General features: G+C 42.1%; 1 protein-coding gene across 1 annotated transcript in view; it reads left to right on the top strand.

The window, feature by feature from the left end:
- LOC126484456 (cytochrome P450 6k1-like) overlaps positions 1–16060 on the top strand; it is a 65225-nt gene that overhangs the window by 16450 nt on the left and 32715 nt on the right. The window contains exon 3 of the mRNA XM_050107977.1: positions 6165–6403. Within this exon, the coding sequence (XP_049963934.1) occupies positions 6165–6403 (239 nt within the window). The remainder of the gene's footprint in view (positions 1–6164; positions 6404–16060) is intronic.

Genomic DNA, 16060 nt, shown 5'->3' with positions numbered 1-16060 from the left:
TTCATAGAACCTTCAACAGTGTACAGGTTAATTCCTTATCAGGAGACAGACGTCTCTTTTTTAACATGTTGAGGTACTGTCCTTGATTCATAGAACCTTCAACAGTGTACAGGTTAATTCCTTATCAGGAGACAGACGTCTCTTTTTTAACATGTTGAGGTACTGTCCTTGATTCATAGAACCTTCAACAGTGTACAGGTTAATTCCTTATCAGGAGACAGACGTCTCTTTTTTAACATGTTGAGGTACTGTCCTTGATTCATAGAACCTTCAACAGTGTACAGGTTCCCTGTACCCTTCCATGAAAACTCTCCCCGACCGTAACTGATGTAAGATGTTTCACAGTTTGGCGTGCATAGTCATAATACAGGTACTTCGATTCCCTACTCCTCACATACTGGCTGTTCTTAGACAAGTTTTGATAGTCGTTTGGACCATATCCACAAAAGTTCGAGATCACCATTTGGAAATGAGTTTATTTAATGAAATGTGTACTAATGCATAAATTATTAGTAAATACCCGTTGTCAGTCATTGAAAATTCAAAACTTCTGCAAGGATGTCCCCCAGTTTAACCACTTCAACTCCCTTCCTGGGGTGATCTGGGGCGCAGATCGGGATCGGCGTTCTGGCAGGCCTACTTTATACAAAACGCTCCTTGTAGTTCCAGCTTACACAATCGCACCATTATCCTTCAACTGCACAGACATTTTTCGAGAACAGCAGAGAGTCGGATCCAAAGTACATCCTTCACGGCAGCGGCTGTGACTTCAAGCCCGACTCCGTCGTTGTTGATATCACATAACAACAGAATCATTTCCTAATAGCAGATAAACAGAGACGAATTGCATAGACATTGATATTAATTATTTAAAAAAGTAAGTGAGTGTTAATCCGTAAGTCAGTTGTAACAGTAGCACTTAATTTTTCCTTCCAGTGAGAACTAGAAGTCAGATAATACAACCAGAGTGACTATATGTTGCCTGAGGGTTTGTATATGGAGTAACATCTTCTTCCTTTCTTTTGTCACACCTTGACGTTACGTGACTTATTTATTTAAATACGGTTTGTGAGAGCTACAAATGAGAGTAAAGACTATAGTAATTTACTCAGGTAAACAAAATGGAAACTAGATCTGCTGAAGCGTAACAGACGATTTTCGTGTGGTTGAAAGTCACTTTAAGTTGAGGGTAGCTCGTTTCGTGTTATCGCGCAATAGGGGTGAGAGTGTCACCGATATGATACAAGATTTGGGGTGGCAGTCACTGAAACAAAGGCGGTTTTCTTTACGGCGAGATCTGTTTACGAAATTTCGATCACCAACTTTCTGTTATGAATGCGAAAATATTTTGTTGACACCGACCTAGGTAGGGAGAAATGATCATCATGATAAAATAAGAGAAATCAGAGCCCGAACGGGAAGATTTAGGTGTTCCTTTTTCCTACGCGCCATTCGAGAGTGGAATGGTAGAGAGGTAGTATGAAAATGGTTCGATGAACCCTCTTCTAGGCACTTAAGTGTGAATTGCAGAGTAACCATGTAGATGTAGATGTAGATGTAGATGTAGAGATTGCATGTACAGGTGACATTTATTTCCACGGCATCTAAGTGCTAACCAGTATTACCATTAATCTAACTCCAGTTAGGAATCAGACCTTCACAAGTTAGTGGCATTTCGCTATTGCGATCGATCTGAACTTTTGGTGTACTGATCTGCGAACGCACGTCAGTGAGTTTATTCTGTTTACTTATTCTCTGTACCGGAAAACGAGTTTGAGAAATTCTCCCACAGAAATACTTTTGCACCTTGCTATTAACTATGTTACTTACACTGAAGAGCCAAAGAGACTGGTACACCTGCCTAATATCGTATAAGGCCCCCTCGAGCTGTCCATAAATCCGTAAGAGTACGAGGGGGTGAAACAGCACGATGCGGGGTATTCCAGATATGCTCACTAATGCTCATATCTGGGTAGTCTGGTGGCCAGTGGAAGTGTTTAAACTCAGAAAAGTGTTCCTGGAGCCACTCTGTAGCAGTTCTGGACGTGTGGGGTGTCGCATTGTCCTGCTGGAATTGCTCAAGTTCGTCGGAATGCGTAATGGACATGAATGCATGCAGGTGATCATACAAGATGCTTACGTAGTTGTCACCTGGGCAGCGACGTTTCAGGGGTCTCACATCCCTTCAACTGCACACCATTACAGAGCCTCCACCAGCTTGAACGGTCCCCTGCTGACATGCAGGATCCTTGGATTCATGAGATTCTCTCCATACCCGTACACGTCCATCCGCTCGATACAACTTGAAACGAGACTCGTCCGACCAGGCAACATGCTACCAGTCATCAACAGTCCAAAGTCGGTGTTGACTGTCCCAGGCGAGACGTAAAGCTTTGTGTCGTTCAGTCATCAAGGTTACACGAGTGGGCCTTCGGCTCCAAAAGCGCAGATCGATGATGTTTCGTTGAATGTTTCGCCCGCTGACAGTTCTTGATGGACCAGCATTCAAATCTGCAGCAGTTTGCAGAAGGGTTGCAGTTCTACATCTACATCTACATCTATATTGATACTCCGCAAGCCACCCAACGGTGTGTGGCGGAGGGCACTTTACGTGCCACTGTCATTACCTCCCTTTCCTGTTCCAGTCGCGTATGGTTCGCGGGAAGAACGACTGTCTGAAAGCCTCCGTGCGCGCTCTAATCTCTCTAATTTTACATTCGTGATCTCCTCGGGAGGTATAAGTAGGGGGAAGCAATATATTCGATACCTCATCCAGAAACGCACCCTCTCGAAACCTGGCGAGCAAGCTACACCGCGATGCAGAGCGCCTCTCTTGCAGAGTCTGCCACTTGAGTTTATTAAACATCTCCGTAACGCTATCACGGTTACCAAATAACCCTGTAACGAAACGCGCCGCTCTTCTTTGGATCTTCTCTATCTCCTCCGTCAGACCGATCTGTCACGTTGAACGATTCTCTTCAGTTGTCGTTGGTCCCATTCTTGCATGATCTTTTTCCAGTCGCAGCGATGTCGAAGAGCAGACGTTTTACCGGATTCCTGATATTCACGATACATTCGTGAAATGGTCATACGGGAATATTCCCACTTCATCGCTACCCCGGAGATACGGTGTCCCATCGCTCAAGCGCCGACTGTAGCACCACGTTCATACTCACTTAAATTTTGATAAACTGCCATTGTGGCGGTAGTAATCGATCTAACAACTGCGCCAGACACTTGTTGTCTTATATAGGCGTTGCATATCTTTGTATTTTTATGCCTATATCAGTTTCTTTGGATCAAATGGTTCAAATGGCTCTGACCACTATGGGACTTAACATCTGAGGTCATCAGTGCCCTAGACTTACAACTACTTAAACCTAACTAACCTAAGGACAGCACACACATCCATGCCCGAGGCAGGATTCGAATCTGCGACCGTAGCAGCAGCGCGGTTCCGTACTGGAGTGCCTGGAACCGCTTGGCCAATCCGGTCGACTTAAAGCAAAGATTCTATCAACAATTGTATTCTGTGTTTTGTATGTGTGGGTGTGGATGTATCTGTGTGTCGCTTGGATCATGTCAATCAGGCGTAAGGAGATAAGCTAGCTGCCTGATATTTAGAATAATTACATTCGCTCAGGTTGGAAGTTACACCTGGTAAGTGGAATTTGACGGAAGAGAAGTGGCATCTTTTCTGTCTACATTCTGTTGTGGTGGCCACGTGGGGGTGGTGATACAAAATCATTAAGTATCTGTGACATATGGTATACTCCTGCTGTCGGAGTTAAAATACATGGTGCCAGGAGAGGATATTGATTCTAATCATGTTGGTTAATTTCCGTCGGAGCTACTGCAGAACATGTTAAGTGGTTAGAAACGCCATGAACTTTCATGACACTGTGCTAACCAATATGGAAGCAGCAGTGGCGACTAAACAGTCAGCAGTCAGAGAAGTGAGAGACACTTTAGACTATTACAAGAATATTGCACTGAATGTGTACTGCCTTTGTTTTTTCTCATACCACGGAACTTGAAAGTAAGTGTCTAACAGCTTGAACTAATTACTGTGCTTGGAGGATATTGGGTTGCCTTGTGACCTGTGTTTTTCTCATACGGTTTCACTGAACGCATATGTAAATAATTGTGTAAAAGTTTTGTTTAATTAGCTTATGTAATGCAGTTTCGTTTTTTCAGTCTTATTTCGCTCCAGTGAGGTTAGACCAGCAGGTAGTTGGATTTCACAAAAACTAGAAAAACAAATCTCGCCAAATTGTTAAACTTTGTGACAAATCATTTCCTATGTATGAATAAAACAAAACTCATAAAACTGAACAAATTTGTAAAATATTTATAACTCGGCGTCTGAAAAAAGTACTAGATCAGCCCATCATTGTGAACTTACACCTACTTTCTGTGTCTTAGACTTAATGTAGCATTGTTGTCCTGAGCTGGCGGGTAACTTTGTGATAATTAATGTGTATTCCAAACTCCTAGTACCTAACTGCACATAAAAACTACATTCCTATCAAAACTGAAGCTATAAAGTTCCATATATGTGGAATTTAAATGTCACAGTAGATATTGTAAAAATGTCCTTAAGTTGCCCACTTCTACGCTACCACTCTTTTTCTCATTCCTAGGTAATTTTTCTCTCTACAAACTGCCCAGCTGAACAGTTTTGTTGCGTTGTTCAAGAGGCCTCCTTTCCCCTGAGCGTTTTTAGAGGAAGTAGTAGCAGTCATTTAGCTCCATGATTGCCTGGGGATATACTACTCAGGCAAAAACCAACATTCCTGAACAAGCCTGTTGCAACTGACTTGTGGCTGCTGGATAGAGGTAGTCCACTAACGATAGTTGGCCCTCAGCGGTCGCACACTCCACCGCCATGTAGCACACCTTCAGTTTTCTTACATTTTTATTCAGGTTTTTAGCGCTCTTCCAGTATCAGCGATTATCCAGTTTCCCCATTATATGCGCCGCCATTAGATGGCTAGCGAACATCAACACCATACCAGATTCTCCTAAACCGCAGCAAGCACAGAATGGTCACGTTTGCTGGGATTCGCGTTACAGAGAGCGAGTGGGTTTTGAAATGTCAGAGGCGCGTCGCGCCACACACGATTTTGTATTTGTCTCACAAGGGGAGCAAACGGCAAGTGGACTTTTGTAGTTTTTTAGATGTCTGGTATTGTGAAGTTCAGATCTCAAATACACCTCTCCCAAAAAGTTCGATGCAACTCTTAAAAATTCTCGAGAAAATCGTTTTTTAAGTTTTCCTATCACGTCTAATATTTATCGACAAACAATGTGGCTCTGTGGTAGAGTGCTCGCTCTCTTGGGGGAGGGGTGTAGGGCGGTTGAATTCAAATCCTGTCAGATCCAGCTTTTAAGTGAAAATACATCTTTTACGAGTATTTGCGTGAAGCGTAAAATAGTAAAAGACAGAAAAAATAATTTTTATTTTTTTAGTTACACAATCTTCGTTAAATTCTTTTACACGGCATCGGTAACCAAGAATTTTTGTTTGTAATGAATACTGGATTTTTGTGCCCAATATACAGTTAGAAACAAGAATATGTGTATTTTTCATAAAAATGACTATTAGATACGAGCACATAGTTGATGAATACTCTATTTGAAAGACAAAGGTATTCGAGCTAAATGGAAGAAAAAGTAATGACCCAAACGAGCCTCGAATTAAGAATTACCAGACTTGTCTACCTTATGTATTCTTCACTGCAGGAACATGTAACTGTTTTTAAAACTTGCTCAGTCTGGAATGGAACCCAGGTCTCTCACACAGCGAGAGAGCACTTTATCCACTGACCGCCCATGCTACTAGTCGTAAAATACCTACCTTATTTCATTGTAGCAAATGTGTTCGGAAAATTTCAAAGTCGATTTTTTCGATAATTTTTTAAATTTGCAGTGAACTGCTTTCGAAGAGGTATATTTGAGTTCTGAACTTGACGTACAATAAATGCAAAAAATTAAAAAAAAATTCGACTGCCGTGTGATTCCATCCTCAGTTGTGGATATAATTAACACCGTGAATCAGTAGGGCAGCTGTGGTGGCATGTGTGCATTATTACGTCTGATAGATCTCTGCCGTTAGTTTATGTCGTAGCACTAATTATTCTGTTTTTATGTTTTTATTTCAGGAGAGAGGTATGTTGGGTTTTACGGATTCCGTCGCCCACTTCTGCTTGTCCGTGACCCTGAGCTAATTCGCCACATCCTTGTCAAGGATTTCGGGACATTCCACGACAGAGGACTTTTCATCGATGACGAAGAACCTCTGAACAAACATCTCTTTGCGTTGGGAGGAAAGAAGTGGCGCCAGCTGAGGATCAAGTTAAGCCCTACGTTCACATCCGGCAAACTGAAGGGCATGTTCAAGGTGAGTCGACGCGCGACTCGTCAGCTGTTGTTTTCTGATGTAGATCAAAGAGCTTTTCTGCAAAAACTATTCTTGGAAGTTTCGAAACTTTCCCTTATGTAGAGAATGCTGGCAAAGCGGTCGATGACAATAAAAGCCTGTTTGAGCACTGTTTGGAGTCTATAGGTTCTGGACCGATTATCGCTGCCTTAGGACATGGTCTTTTCAAAACCTTACCGTTCAGTCGTCTTACTTTTCTTGCTAGTATACAACTGTTTCGCTTTAGCGCACACTGGTGTTCCAATAGGCATTGGAAACTTCATTTACGTTATGCGCTTCAAAGGTGTAAACGGAATATAAATGGAACCTCGCCAGTGCGGAATTACGTCAAAAACTCGCCTACTGTCCGCTCACAGCTAGGTCCTCTCAGAAGGTTCAAAGTCTCACACAAATGTCCCATTCTACTCGTGTGCTGTCATCAAAGTCTTAACGGTCAGTCCAAATCACTGTGAGGTTAGGAGTGAAATGCGACCCAGGACACCACCTCACAGTCTGCCGAGCAGAGCTGTGCGCCAAAATATACATCCTAATAACGTAGTAGCTCGTTAAAATATTAGTGTAATGTTAGTTTCGGCATTAGGTCAATTCGGTATGCAGATATTTTATTATAAATACACAGTGCCACTTACTTTTGCATGCAGTTCTTCGTTATAAAATAACCGTTGGTCTGGGTTATAGGGGGATACGAGTACTGCTAACATAACGGGCTATTACAGAAATCAAAATTAAATGTGGTGCAACCGATATTAGTATCACACTATATAATGTGATCCTCACATAAAAGGTTTTTGTTCCGTAGAGCAGCATATAGCGGTATATTTTGACACCCTACATCGAACGCAATTACAGAGCGCTCTTTACGGTATGATACAATTACAGATATACATTGTGCAACATCTGAATATGTTTTAATGAAGTGTAATTATAGGATAGCTGGTGGAACAGCGTTCTGAGAAGCAGTCTATGAGCAATGAACTCGATACAGATAAAAGAAATTAAATGGTACATAACGGTGGAGCTACACCATTATGGCAAATAGGAAGATATTGAAAATACCTTCCTTACAAAACTTTTAACGGACCTGTTTGTAATGCTTTATTACATGTTAGAGAACGAGGTTGTGATTTTGGTTCTGTTTTCCGCTAGAGGAAGTTTCAATCCTTTCTTTTTCAGAAGATTATAGCTTGAAAAATATATTGCGCTCACAATTTGTGTTGAATCGATTGCTGGATAATTTTTTTAAATCCTTGTCCATTGTTCGACGTTACATTATTTGGAACTGTATCATCTATGAGGGTCACTCCAAAAGAAATGCACAATATTTTTGTAAAAATAGAGTTTTCATTTTTCATGTGTGAAAGTTTTGCAGTGTGTAGTACATCCTTCCCGCTTGTTTTCAAACTTAGTTCAACCTGTTCCCGTGAGTGGGGCCTTCACAGCATGTCTTCAAGATGGCTGCTACACTTGACGTTGGATATTTTTCCAGGATGTTGACAGTGCCTCACAAAGGAACAAGAAAAACAGTATGCAGCGAACGTTTGGAACAGTACGAGAAGGGTGGAGATGAATTTCTTGGAAGAACTGTGACAGGTGATGAAACATGGCTCCATCATTTTTCACCAGAGACGAAGAGGCAATCAGTGGAGTGGCATATGCAAATTCACTCAAGAAAAAAATTCAAAACCACACCTTCTGCTGGAAAAGTTACGGCTACCGTGTTTTTCGATTCCGAATGACTCTTGCTTGTGGACATCATACCAAGTGGAACCACCATAAATTCTGATGCATATGTGACGACACTGAAGAAACTTCAAGCTCGACTGAGTCGTATTCGACCACATCGGCAAAATCAGGATGTTTTGCTGTTGCACGACAATACACGGCCACATGTCAGTCAAAAAACCATGGAAGCAATCACAAGACTCGGATGGACAACACTGAAACACCTGGCTCCATGTGACAATCATCTCTTTGGGAAACTGAAAGACTCTCTTGGTGGAACAAGGTTTGAAAATGATGACTCCTTTGTGCACGCTGCCAAACAGTGGCTCCAACAGGTTGGTCCAGAATTTTGCCGTGCGGGTATACAGGCGCTGGTTCCATGATGGCGTAAGGCAGTTGAGAGGGATGGAAATTATGAGGAGAAATGAAAATATTGTTCCTATAGGATGTAGCTACACACAGTAAAACTTTCAACCATGTAAAATAAAAGATGGATTTAAAAAAAACAGTGTACATTTCTTTTGGAGTGACCGTCGTACATGTAGTCCTACTCAGTCTATCACTATGATCTTTACCGACTACGTCTTCAGTTGAACTGTTTACCTATTTTGTTCCTCTTCTATCTGGGTTCTGATTTGAAAGGTTTTGTTTCCCTTGCGCTAATATTTTTCCACATCGCGTGCATCTTTTTTGTGTATTCTTTAAAGGCCAGACACTTTGTGAGCGACCATCCTGTTTTGATACAAGTAACTCACGAACGTAAAACACGTAGCATTCTGGCTCTAGTGACCAGTCGCACACAGCTGCAAAACAATTTCAATTTTTAAACGGTGACAAGTTGATAATGTCTTTGCAGATTTGTTAACTACGATTTAATGAAAGAAACGTAGCTGGTGTTTTTTACAACAAAGAAGCTAAGTGCCACAACGAATATCTTTGAGTTTCACTGATTTATCCTTTAAAAATACAACTGTTATAGTGGTACTAGTTATTTCAGTACACTTTAACTGGCAGCCAGATTTATTGATGACCCAAAATATCTTCACAACAGACGGTTAGTACTTAAAACCGCTAATGTGTATTAACACATTTCTCTACAAAACTTTAAAGCCCGCCTACGTTCACATTTTCTAACAAATTCTAAGCCAAGATGGGCTCATTGAAAGTCCCAGAAATCGACTAGTAGGCCTACATGTCCATTTTCCGTCAAAAAATCAATCACAAACTTGACTACTTGTGTCCTGGAGACAGAGGTCCTCACCCTTTCGACGCTAAACACAAAGTCGCCAATACGCTGGAGTCTGCCCCACTGTCTACTCTCGCCTGCCATCAGTACAGGCAGCCTACATTGCCTAGCCCCCACCATCTCTTATTACAAAAAGCCTCCAGTCTCCAAGGGCCTAGGGCATACAGAGGACGTGCGTACACCTCGGAACCGTCGGTATTATACTTAATCAGTGTCATAGCTGTGGTAGGAAAGGATCAGAGGTCCAAGCACTAATAGCAAGCAATGAAGATCAAATCGTTAAAGGCTCTGAAAGCTGTCTAAAGCCGGAGATAAGTCCAGGCGATATTTTCACAAAGGACCTAACTGTGTTTAGACAGGATAGATTAAATACACAGTTGATGGTGGCGTGCTTGTTGCTGTTAGTAGTGTTTTATTTTGTAGAGGAACTGAAGCGGATAGTTCCTGTGAGTTAGTGGAGGTTATACTTGACTGTCAGGATAAATTAATAATTGGTTTCTTTTACTGACCCCTAACTCAGGCGAATCTGTTGATCTACAGTTAAAAAAACTTGAATCACATTTCAGATATGTTGGTGGTAACTACAGTCTGCCCTCGACACGTAGGCGAAAACATATATTTCAGGTCGGTGGTAGGAATAAATCATCGTCCTATATTGTACTAAATGCTTTGTCCGAAAATTATTTTGAGTAATTAGCTCAGGAGCCCACTCGATTCGTAAATTGGTTGCGATAACTTACCTGACCTCTTCGCAATAGTACATCCCCGGCGATTGCTCACAAATAACCCTGGGTTCGGTGTGGGCCCGCGGTTGGGTGGGTGGACTGCTGCCGCCTGTTGTGGGGTTGTGAACCACTGAGGGGTACGGGCGGGACGAAGCCTCTCCGTCGTTTCTAGGTCCCCAGTTCAAAACACAATACACAAGCATATATCAGGTGTGGGTTGAATTCAGAGAAATATTACTGACTACAGTTGAGAGATTTGTACCGCATGAATTAATAAGAGAAGAAAATTATTCTCAATCGTACACAAAACAGGTCAGAGCAATATAGCAAAAGCAACGACAAAAATCATGACAAATTTAAAAGAATGCAAAATCTCCAGAATTAGTGACGTTTTAAACAAGCTCGAAATTTTGCGCTCACTTCAATGCGATATGTTTTCAATAGTTTTCACAACAAAATCCTATCTTGCAACAAAAAATCCATAGATATTATACAGCAGCGGCGAACCATAATCAATAACTTCACTGCGCGATACAGATAGTAATATTACCGAAAGCAGTGCCACAAAAGAGGAGTTCACCAAACACGACAAAGTAAATATTCCAGAATTTGAATCAAGAACAAAAAATGGTTCAAATGATCACCGTAATAAAACGTGAGAAATCACAGCTTGCATGGATGTATTTTGGTGTTCGTTAATCCCGCGCACTGTTCGAGAGTGCGAAGGTAGAGAAATAGATAGTGTGGAGGTGGTTCGATGAACACTCCGCCAGGCACATAGGTGTGAATTGCAGAGTAATCGTATAGTTGTAGATGTAGTTTGCTTCCCACTGGCCCCAGCTATCGTCTTCTCCTTAGCATGGTCACACCATCCCAGTGACGATCTTTATTATTACAATATTTTTCACAACTGTGATCCAGTTGGCATACGCCAATTAAAAAGAGCTGTGTAATAGTTCGCTCTCCAACACTGACTAAAAACACATCAAACACTAAGTATTAAAAATGAATGACGCTTCATAAAATAGTATACCAACAAAGATGGTTCAAATGGCTCTGGGCACTATGGGACTTAACATCTGAGGTCATCAGTCCCCTAGAACTAGAATTACTTAAACCTAACTAACCTAAGGACATCACACACATCCATGCCCGAGGTAGGATTCGAACCTGCGGCCGTAGCGGTGGCGCGGTTCCAGACTGAATCGCCTAGAACAGCTCGGCCACACTGGCCGGCTGAATCAAGAACAACTAACATCATCAATAACTGAGAAGTGGATATCTTCGGAGTAGGAAAGCAGCTTAAATCACTTAACAAAGGCAAGTCTTCCGGTCCAGATTGGGCACCGATTACGTTCCTTTCAGAGTATGCTGATAGAATAGCACCATACTTAACAATCCTATAAAACCGCTCGCTCGACGGAAAATGCGTAGCTAAAGACTAGAGAGTTTCATAGCTCACACCAATACCCAAGAAAGAACACAGGAGTAATCCCACTAATTACAGACCCATATCACTAAAGTCGATTTTCAGCAGGATTGTAGAACATACACTGTGTCCAAACCTCATAAATTACTTCTAAGGTAACGGTCTATTGGCACATACAACGGATTCAGAAAATATCGTTCTTGGGAAACATAGCTAGCTCTAAAGAGCTAGTTATGTTTCAAGAAACGAAGTAATGAGTACTGTCGACAGGGGATCTTAAATTGAGTCCACATTTCTAGATTTTCAAAAGGCTTTTGATACCGTTCCTCAGAAGCGGCGTCTAATCAAATTCCTGTCTTTGCTGTATCGTCTCAGTTGTGCGACTGAATGTCTAATTTCCTGTCTGAACGGATCCGAAGAAACTGCAGGAAGGCCATCGAGTAAACCGGAAGTGATATCTGGTGTTCCCCAAGGAAGTGTTACGAGCGCTCTGCTGTTCCTAGTCCATATTAAGGATGTAGGAGACAATCTGAGCAGCCCTGTCGCGTTTTTTTTGCAGATAAAGCTGTCTAATAAAGTCACCATAAGATTAAAAACAGCTGCGAAATGATTTAGACAATACGTCTGCGTGGTGCGAGAGGTGGTAATTGATTTTATATAATGAAAAGTGTGATTCCATCCGGGTGAGTACTGAAAGGAATTCGGTTCGACGATAAATCACGCAAACTTAACGGCCGTAAATTCTACTAAATACCTAGGAATTACAGTAACGAACAACTTCAATTGGAGCTATCACATAGATAATATGATGAGTCAGGCGAACCGAAGTCTTCGTTTTATTGACAGAACGCTTAAAAGATGTAACAGACCTGCTACAGAGACTGCCTACACTACGCTTGTCCGACCTCTTCTGGAGTACTGCAGCGCGGTATGGGATACCTTAACAAATAAAACTAACAGAGGGGATCTAAAAAGTTTAAAGGAGCGCAATTCGCTTTGCATTATCGCGAAATAGGGGAAAGAGAGTCACATATGACGTGCGAGTTGGGGTGGTAGTCATTAAAACAAATGCGTTTTTGGTTGAGACGAGATCTTTTCGCGAAATTTCAATCACCAACTTCTCCTCTGAATGCAAAAATAGTTTGTTACCGTCCACATACATAGGGATAAATGATCACCGCAATAAAACGTGAGAAATCAGCGCTTGCATGGATGCATTTTGGTGTTCGTTAATCTCGCGCACTGTTCGAGAGTGCAAAGGTAGAGAAATAGATAGTGTGGAGGTGGTTCGATGAACACTCCGTCAGGCACATAAGTCTGAATTGCAGAGTAATCGTATGGTTGTAGTTTGCTTCCCACTGGCCCAAGCTATCGTCTTCTCCTTAGCATGGTCACACCATCCCAGTGACGAGCTTTATTATTACAATATTTTTCACAACTGTGATCCAGTTGGCCTACGCCAATTAAAAAGAGCTGTGTAATAGGTCGCTCTCCAACACTGACTAAAAACACATCAAACACTAAGTATTAAAAATGAATGACGCTTCATGAAATATTATACCAACAAAGATGGTTCAAATGGCTCTGAGCACTATGGGACTTAACATATGAGGTCATCAGTCCCCTAGAACTAGAACTACTTAGACCTAACTAACCTAAGGACATCACACACATCCATGCCCGAGGCAGGATTCGAAGCTGCGACCGTAGCGGTCGCATGCTTTCAGACTTAAGCGCCAAGAACCGCTCGGCCACACCGGCGGCTTATACCAACAACTTTTATATTGTCACTAACCTAATACATAAATATCTTGCGCGTTTTTAATATCAAGAACTGTTAGTTAAATGAGGAAAATAAACTTAGTTAGCCGACCGCTGTGGCCTTGCGGTTCTAGGCGCTGCAGTCCGGAACCGCGGGTCTGCTACGGTCGCAGGTTCGAATCCTGCCTCGGGCATGGATGTGTGTGATGTCCTTAGGTTAGTTGGGTTTAGGTAGTTCTAAGTTCTAGGGGACTGATGACCTCAGAAGTTAAGTCCCATAATGCTCAGAGCCATTTGAACCATTTCAAACTCAGTTACATCTCCATGATGTGATCTGTGCATTAAATGTTGGTAAGTGTGAAATGGTGGGCGGTGGGAATTACAACCCAGTCACACTTGGTATGCTTCTCGTGTTGAGACTCGATGTTGCCTGCTGCGAACGCTAAGCATTTCGGCCATTGTTAATGGCACAACATAGTCTGTCCGAACGATGGCAACTGCTTTTTTTTCCAGAGAAATTCACCAAACATCCTCATCTTCATCTACATGGTTGCTCTGCAATTCACATTTAAGTGCCTGCCAGAGGGTTCATCGAATCATTTTCATACTACTTCTCTACCATTCCACTCTCGAAACGCGCGTGGGAAAAAGGAACACCTAAAGCTTTCCGTTCGAGCTCTGATTTCTCTTATTTTATTATGATGATCATTTCTCCCTACGTAGGTGGGTGTCAACAGAATATTTTCGCATTCGGAAGAGAAAGTTGGTGATAGAAATTTCGTAAATAGATTTCGCCGCAAAGAAAACCGCCTTTGTTTCAGTGACTTACACCCCAACTCGCGTATCATACCAGTGACACTCTCACCCCTATTGCGCGTTAACACGAAACGAGCTGCCCTTCTTTGCACTTATTCGATGTCCTCCGTCAGTCCTACCAGGTAAGGATTCCACACAGCGCAGCAGTATTCCAGCAGAGGACGAACAAGCGTAATGTAGGCTGTTTCTTTAGTGGGTTTGTCGCATCTTCTAAATGTTCTGCCAACAAAGCGCAGTCTTTGTTTCGCCTTCCCCACAATATTATCTGCGTGGTCTTTCCAGTTTAAGTTGCCCGTAATTGTGTAATTCCTAGGTATTTAGTCGAATTGACAAATGGTTCAAATGGCTCTAAGCACTATGGGACTTAACACCTGAGGTCAACAGTCCCCTAGACTTAGATCTACTTAAACCTAACTGACCTAAGGACATCACTCACATCCATTCCCGAGGCAGGATTGGAACCTGCGACAGTAGCAGCAGCGCGGTTCTGGACTGAAGCGCCTAGAACCGCTCGGCCACAGCGGCCGGCTCGAATTGACAGCCCTTAGATTCGTGCAATTTATCGTATATCCAAAATTTTCTTTTAGTTCCCATGTGAATGACCTCGCACTTTTCTTTGTTTAGTGCCATTTGCCACTTTTCGCACCATACAGAAATTCTCTCTAGATCATTTTGTAATTGGAATTGATCGTCTGATGATTTTACTAGACGGTAAATTACAGCATAATCTGCAAACAATCTATGGGGGCTGCTCAGATTATCACCTACATCATTTATGTAAATCAGGAATAGCACTACCTTGTGGAACGCCAGATATCACTTCTGTTCTATTCGATGATTTACCATCCATCACTACGAACTGTGACCTCTCTGACAGGAAATCACGAATCCAGTCACACAACTGAGACGATACTCCACATGCAGGCAATTTGATTAATATTCGCTTGTGAGGAACAGTATCAAAAGTCTTCTGGAAATCTAGGAATATGGAATCGATCTGAGATCTTTTGTCGACAGCACTCATTACTTCATGGGAACAATATTTTCTGGATCCGTGTTGGTTATGTACAGGGTGTCCAGAAAAGGACTCCCTGATTTCAAAATTAAATATCTCGAAAACAAAGATCGATAGAGGAATGCAGTAAACGGTATGTTTATTGTGAAAGCTGTAAGAAGTTTATACAGCAGTTTGAAATAATAGTTACAAAAGCTGCTAACAGATGGCGCTGTAATCGCCATACGTAATGCCTAGTATAAATAGTGATCCGAAGCCCAGAGCGATCAGTTCCACTATTGAAACGTGAAAGGAGGTTAGCGTACCGAAGGAAGAGATTAAAACCATGTACTCCATTGAACAACGCGTTTTTCTATTGCTAGAGTACCACAAGGCGAAGTTTTCAAGCACGATTTAATGTTCCAAAAGGACCCGATGCGAAAACCATTCGTACGCTCTTCGCAAAATTTCTACGAACAGGCAGTGTAACTGATGATCTAGTGGGGCATGTTGGCCGCAAGCAAACCGCAGTTACGCCTGAAAATATCGCCACAGTTTCTGGAATTATTCAGCGAAATCCAATGTCATCCGTACTGAGAAAGAGCCTACACATGTTTCCATTCAAAATTCAAACACACCAGGCCATACCCATACAAGCTGTGCAACAAAGGGTTGCCTTTGCTAATCAGATGCTCACAATGATTGATAGTGAAGGATTTTATGTTCGCTGCATCTGGTTTACAGATGAAGCTCACTTCCACCTGAATGGATACGTGAATAAGCAGAACTGGCGATTTTGGGGTTCCGAAAAGCCATATTGGTGTGAAGCGAAACCCCTGTATTCCCCTAAAGCTACTGTGTGGGCTGCAGTATGCAGAAGAGGCATTATTGGCCCTTTTTTCATTTGAGAAACGGTCACTGGTGC

The sequence above is a fragment of the Schistocerca serialis genome, chromosome 6, assembly GCF_023864345.2.
Source record: "Schistocerca serialis cubense isolate TAMUIC-IGC-003099 chromosome 6, iqSchSeri2.2, whole genome shotgun sequence".
NCBI classification, from domain to species: domain Eukaryota; kingdom Metazoa; phylum Arthropoda; class Insecta; order Orthoptera; family Acrididae; genus Schistocerca; species Schistocerca serialis.
Note: the sequence above shows the minus strand (reverse complement) of the source record. Positions and strands in the feature narration are given on the sequence as shown.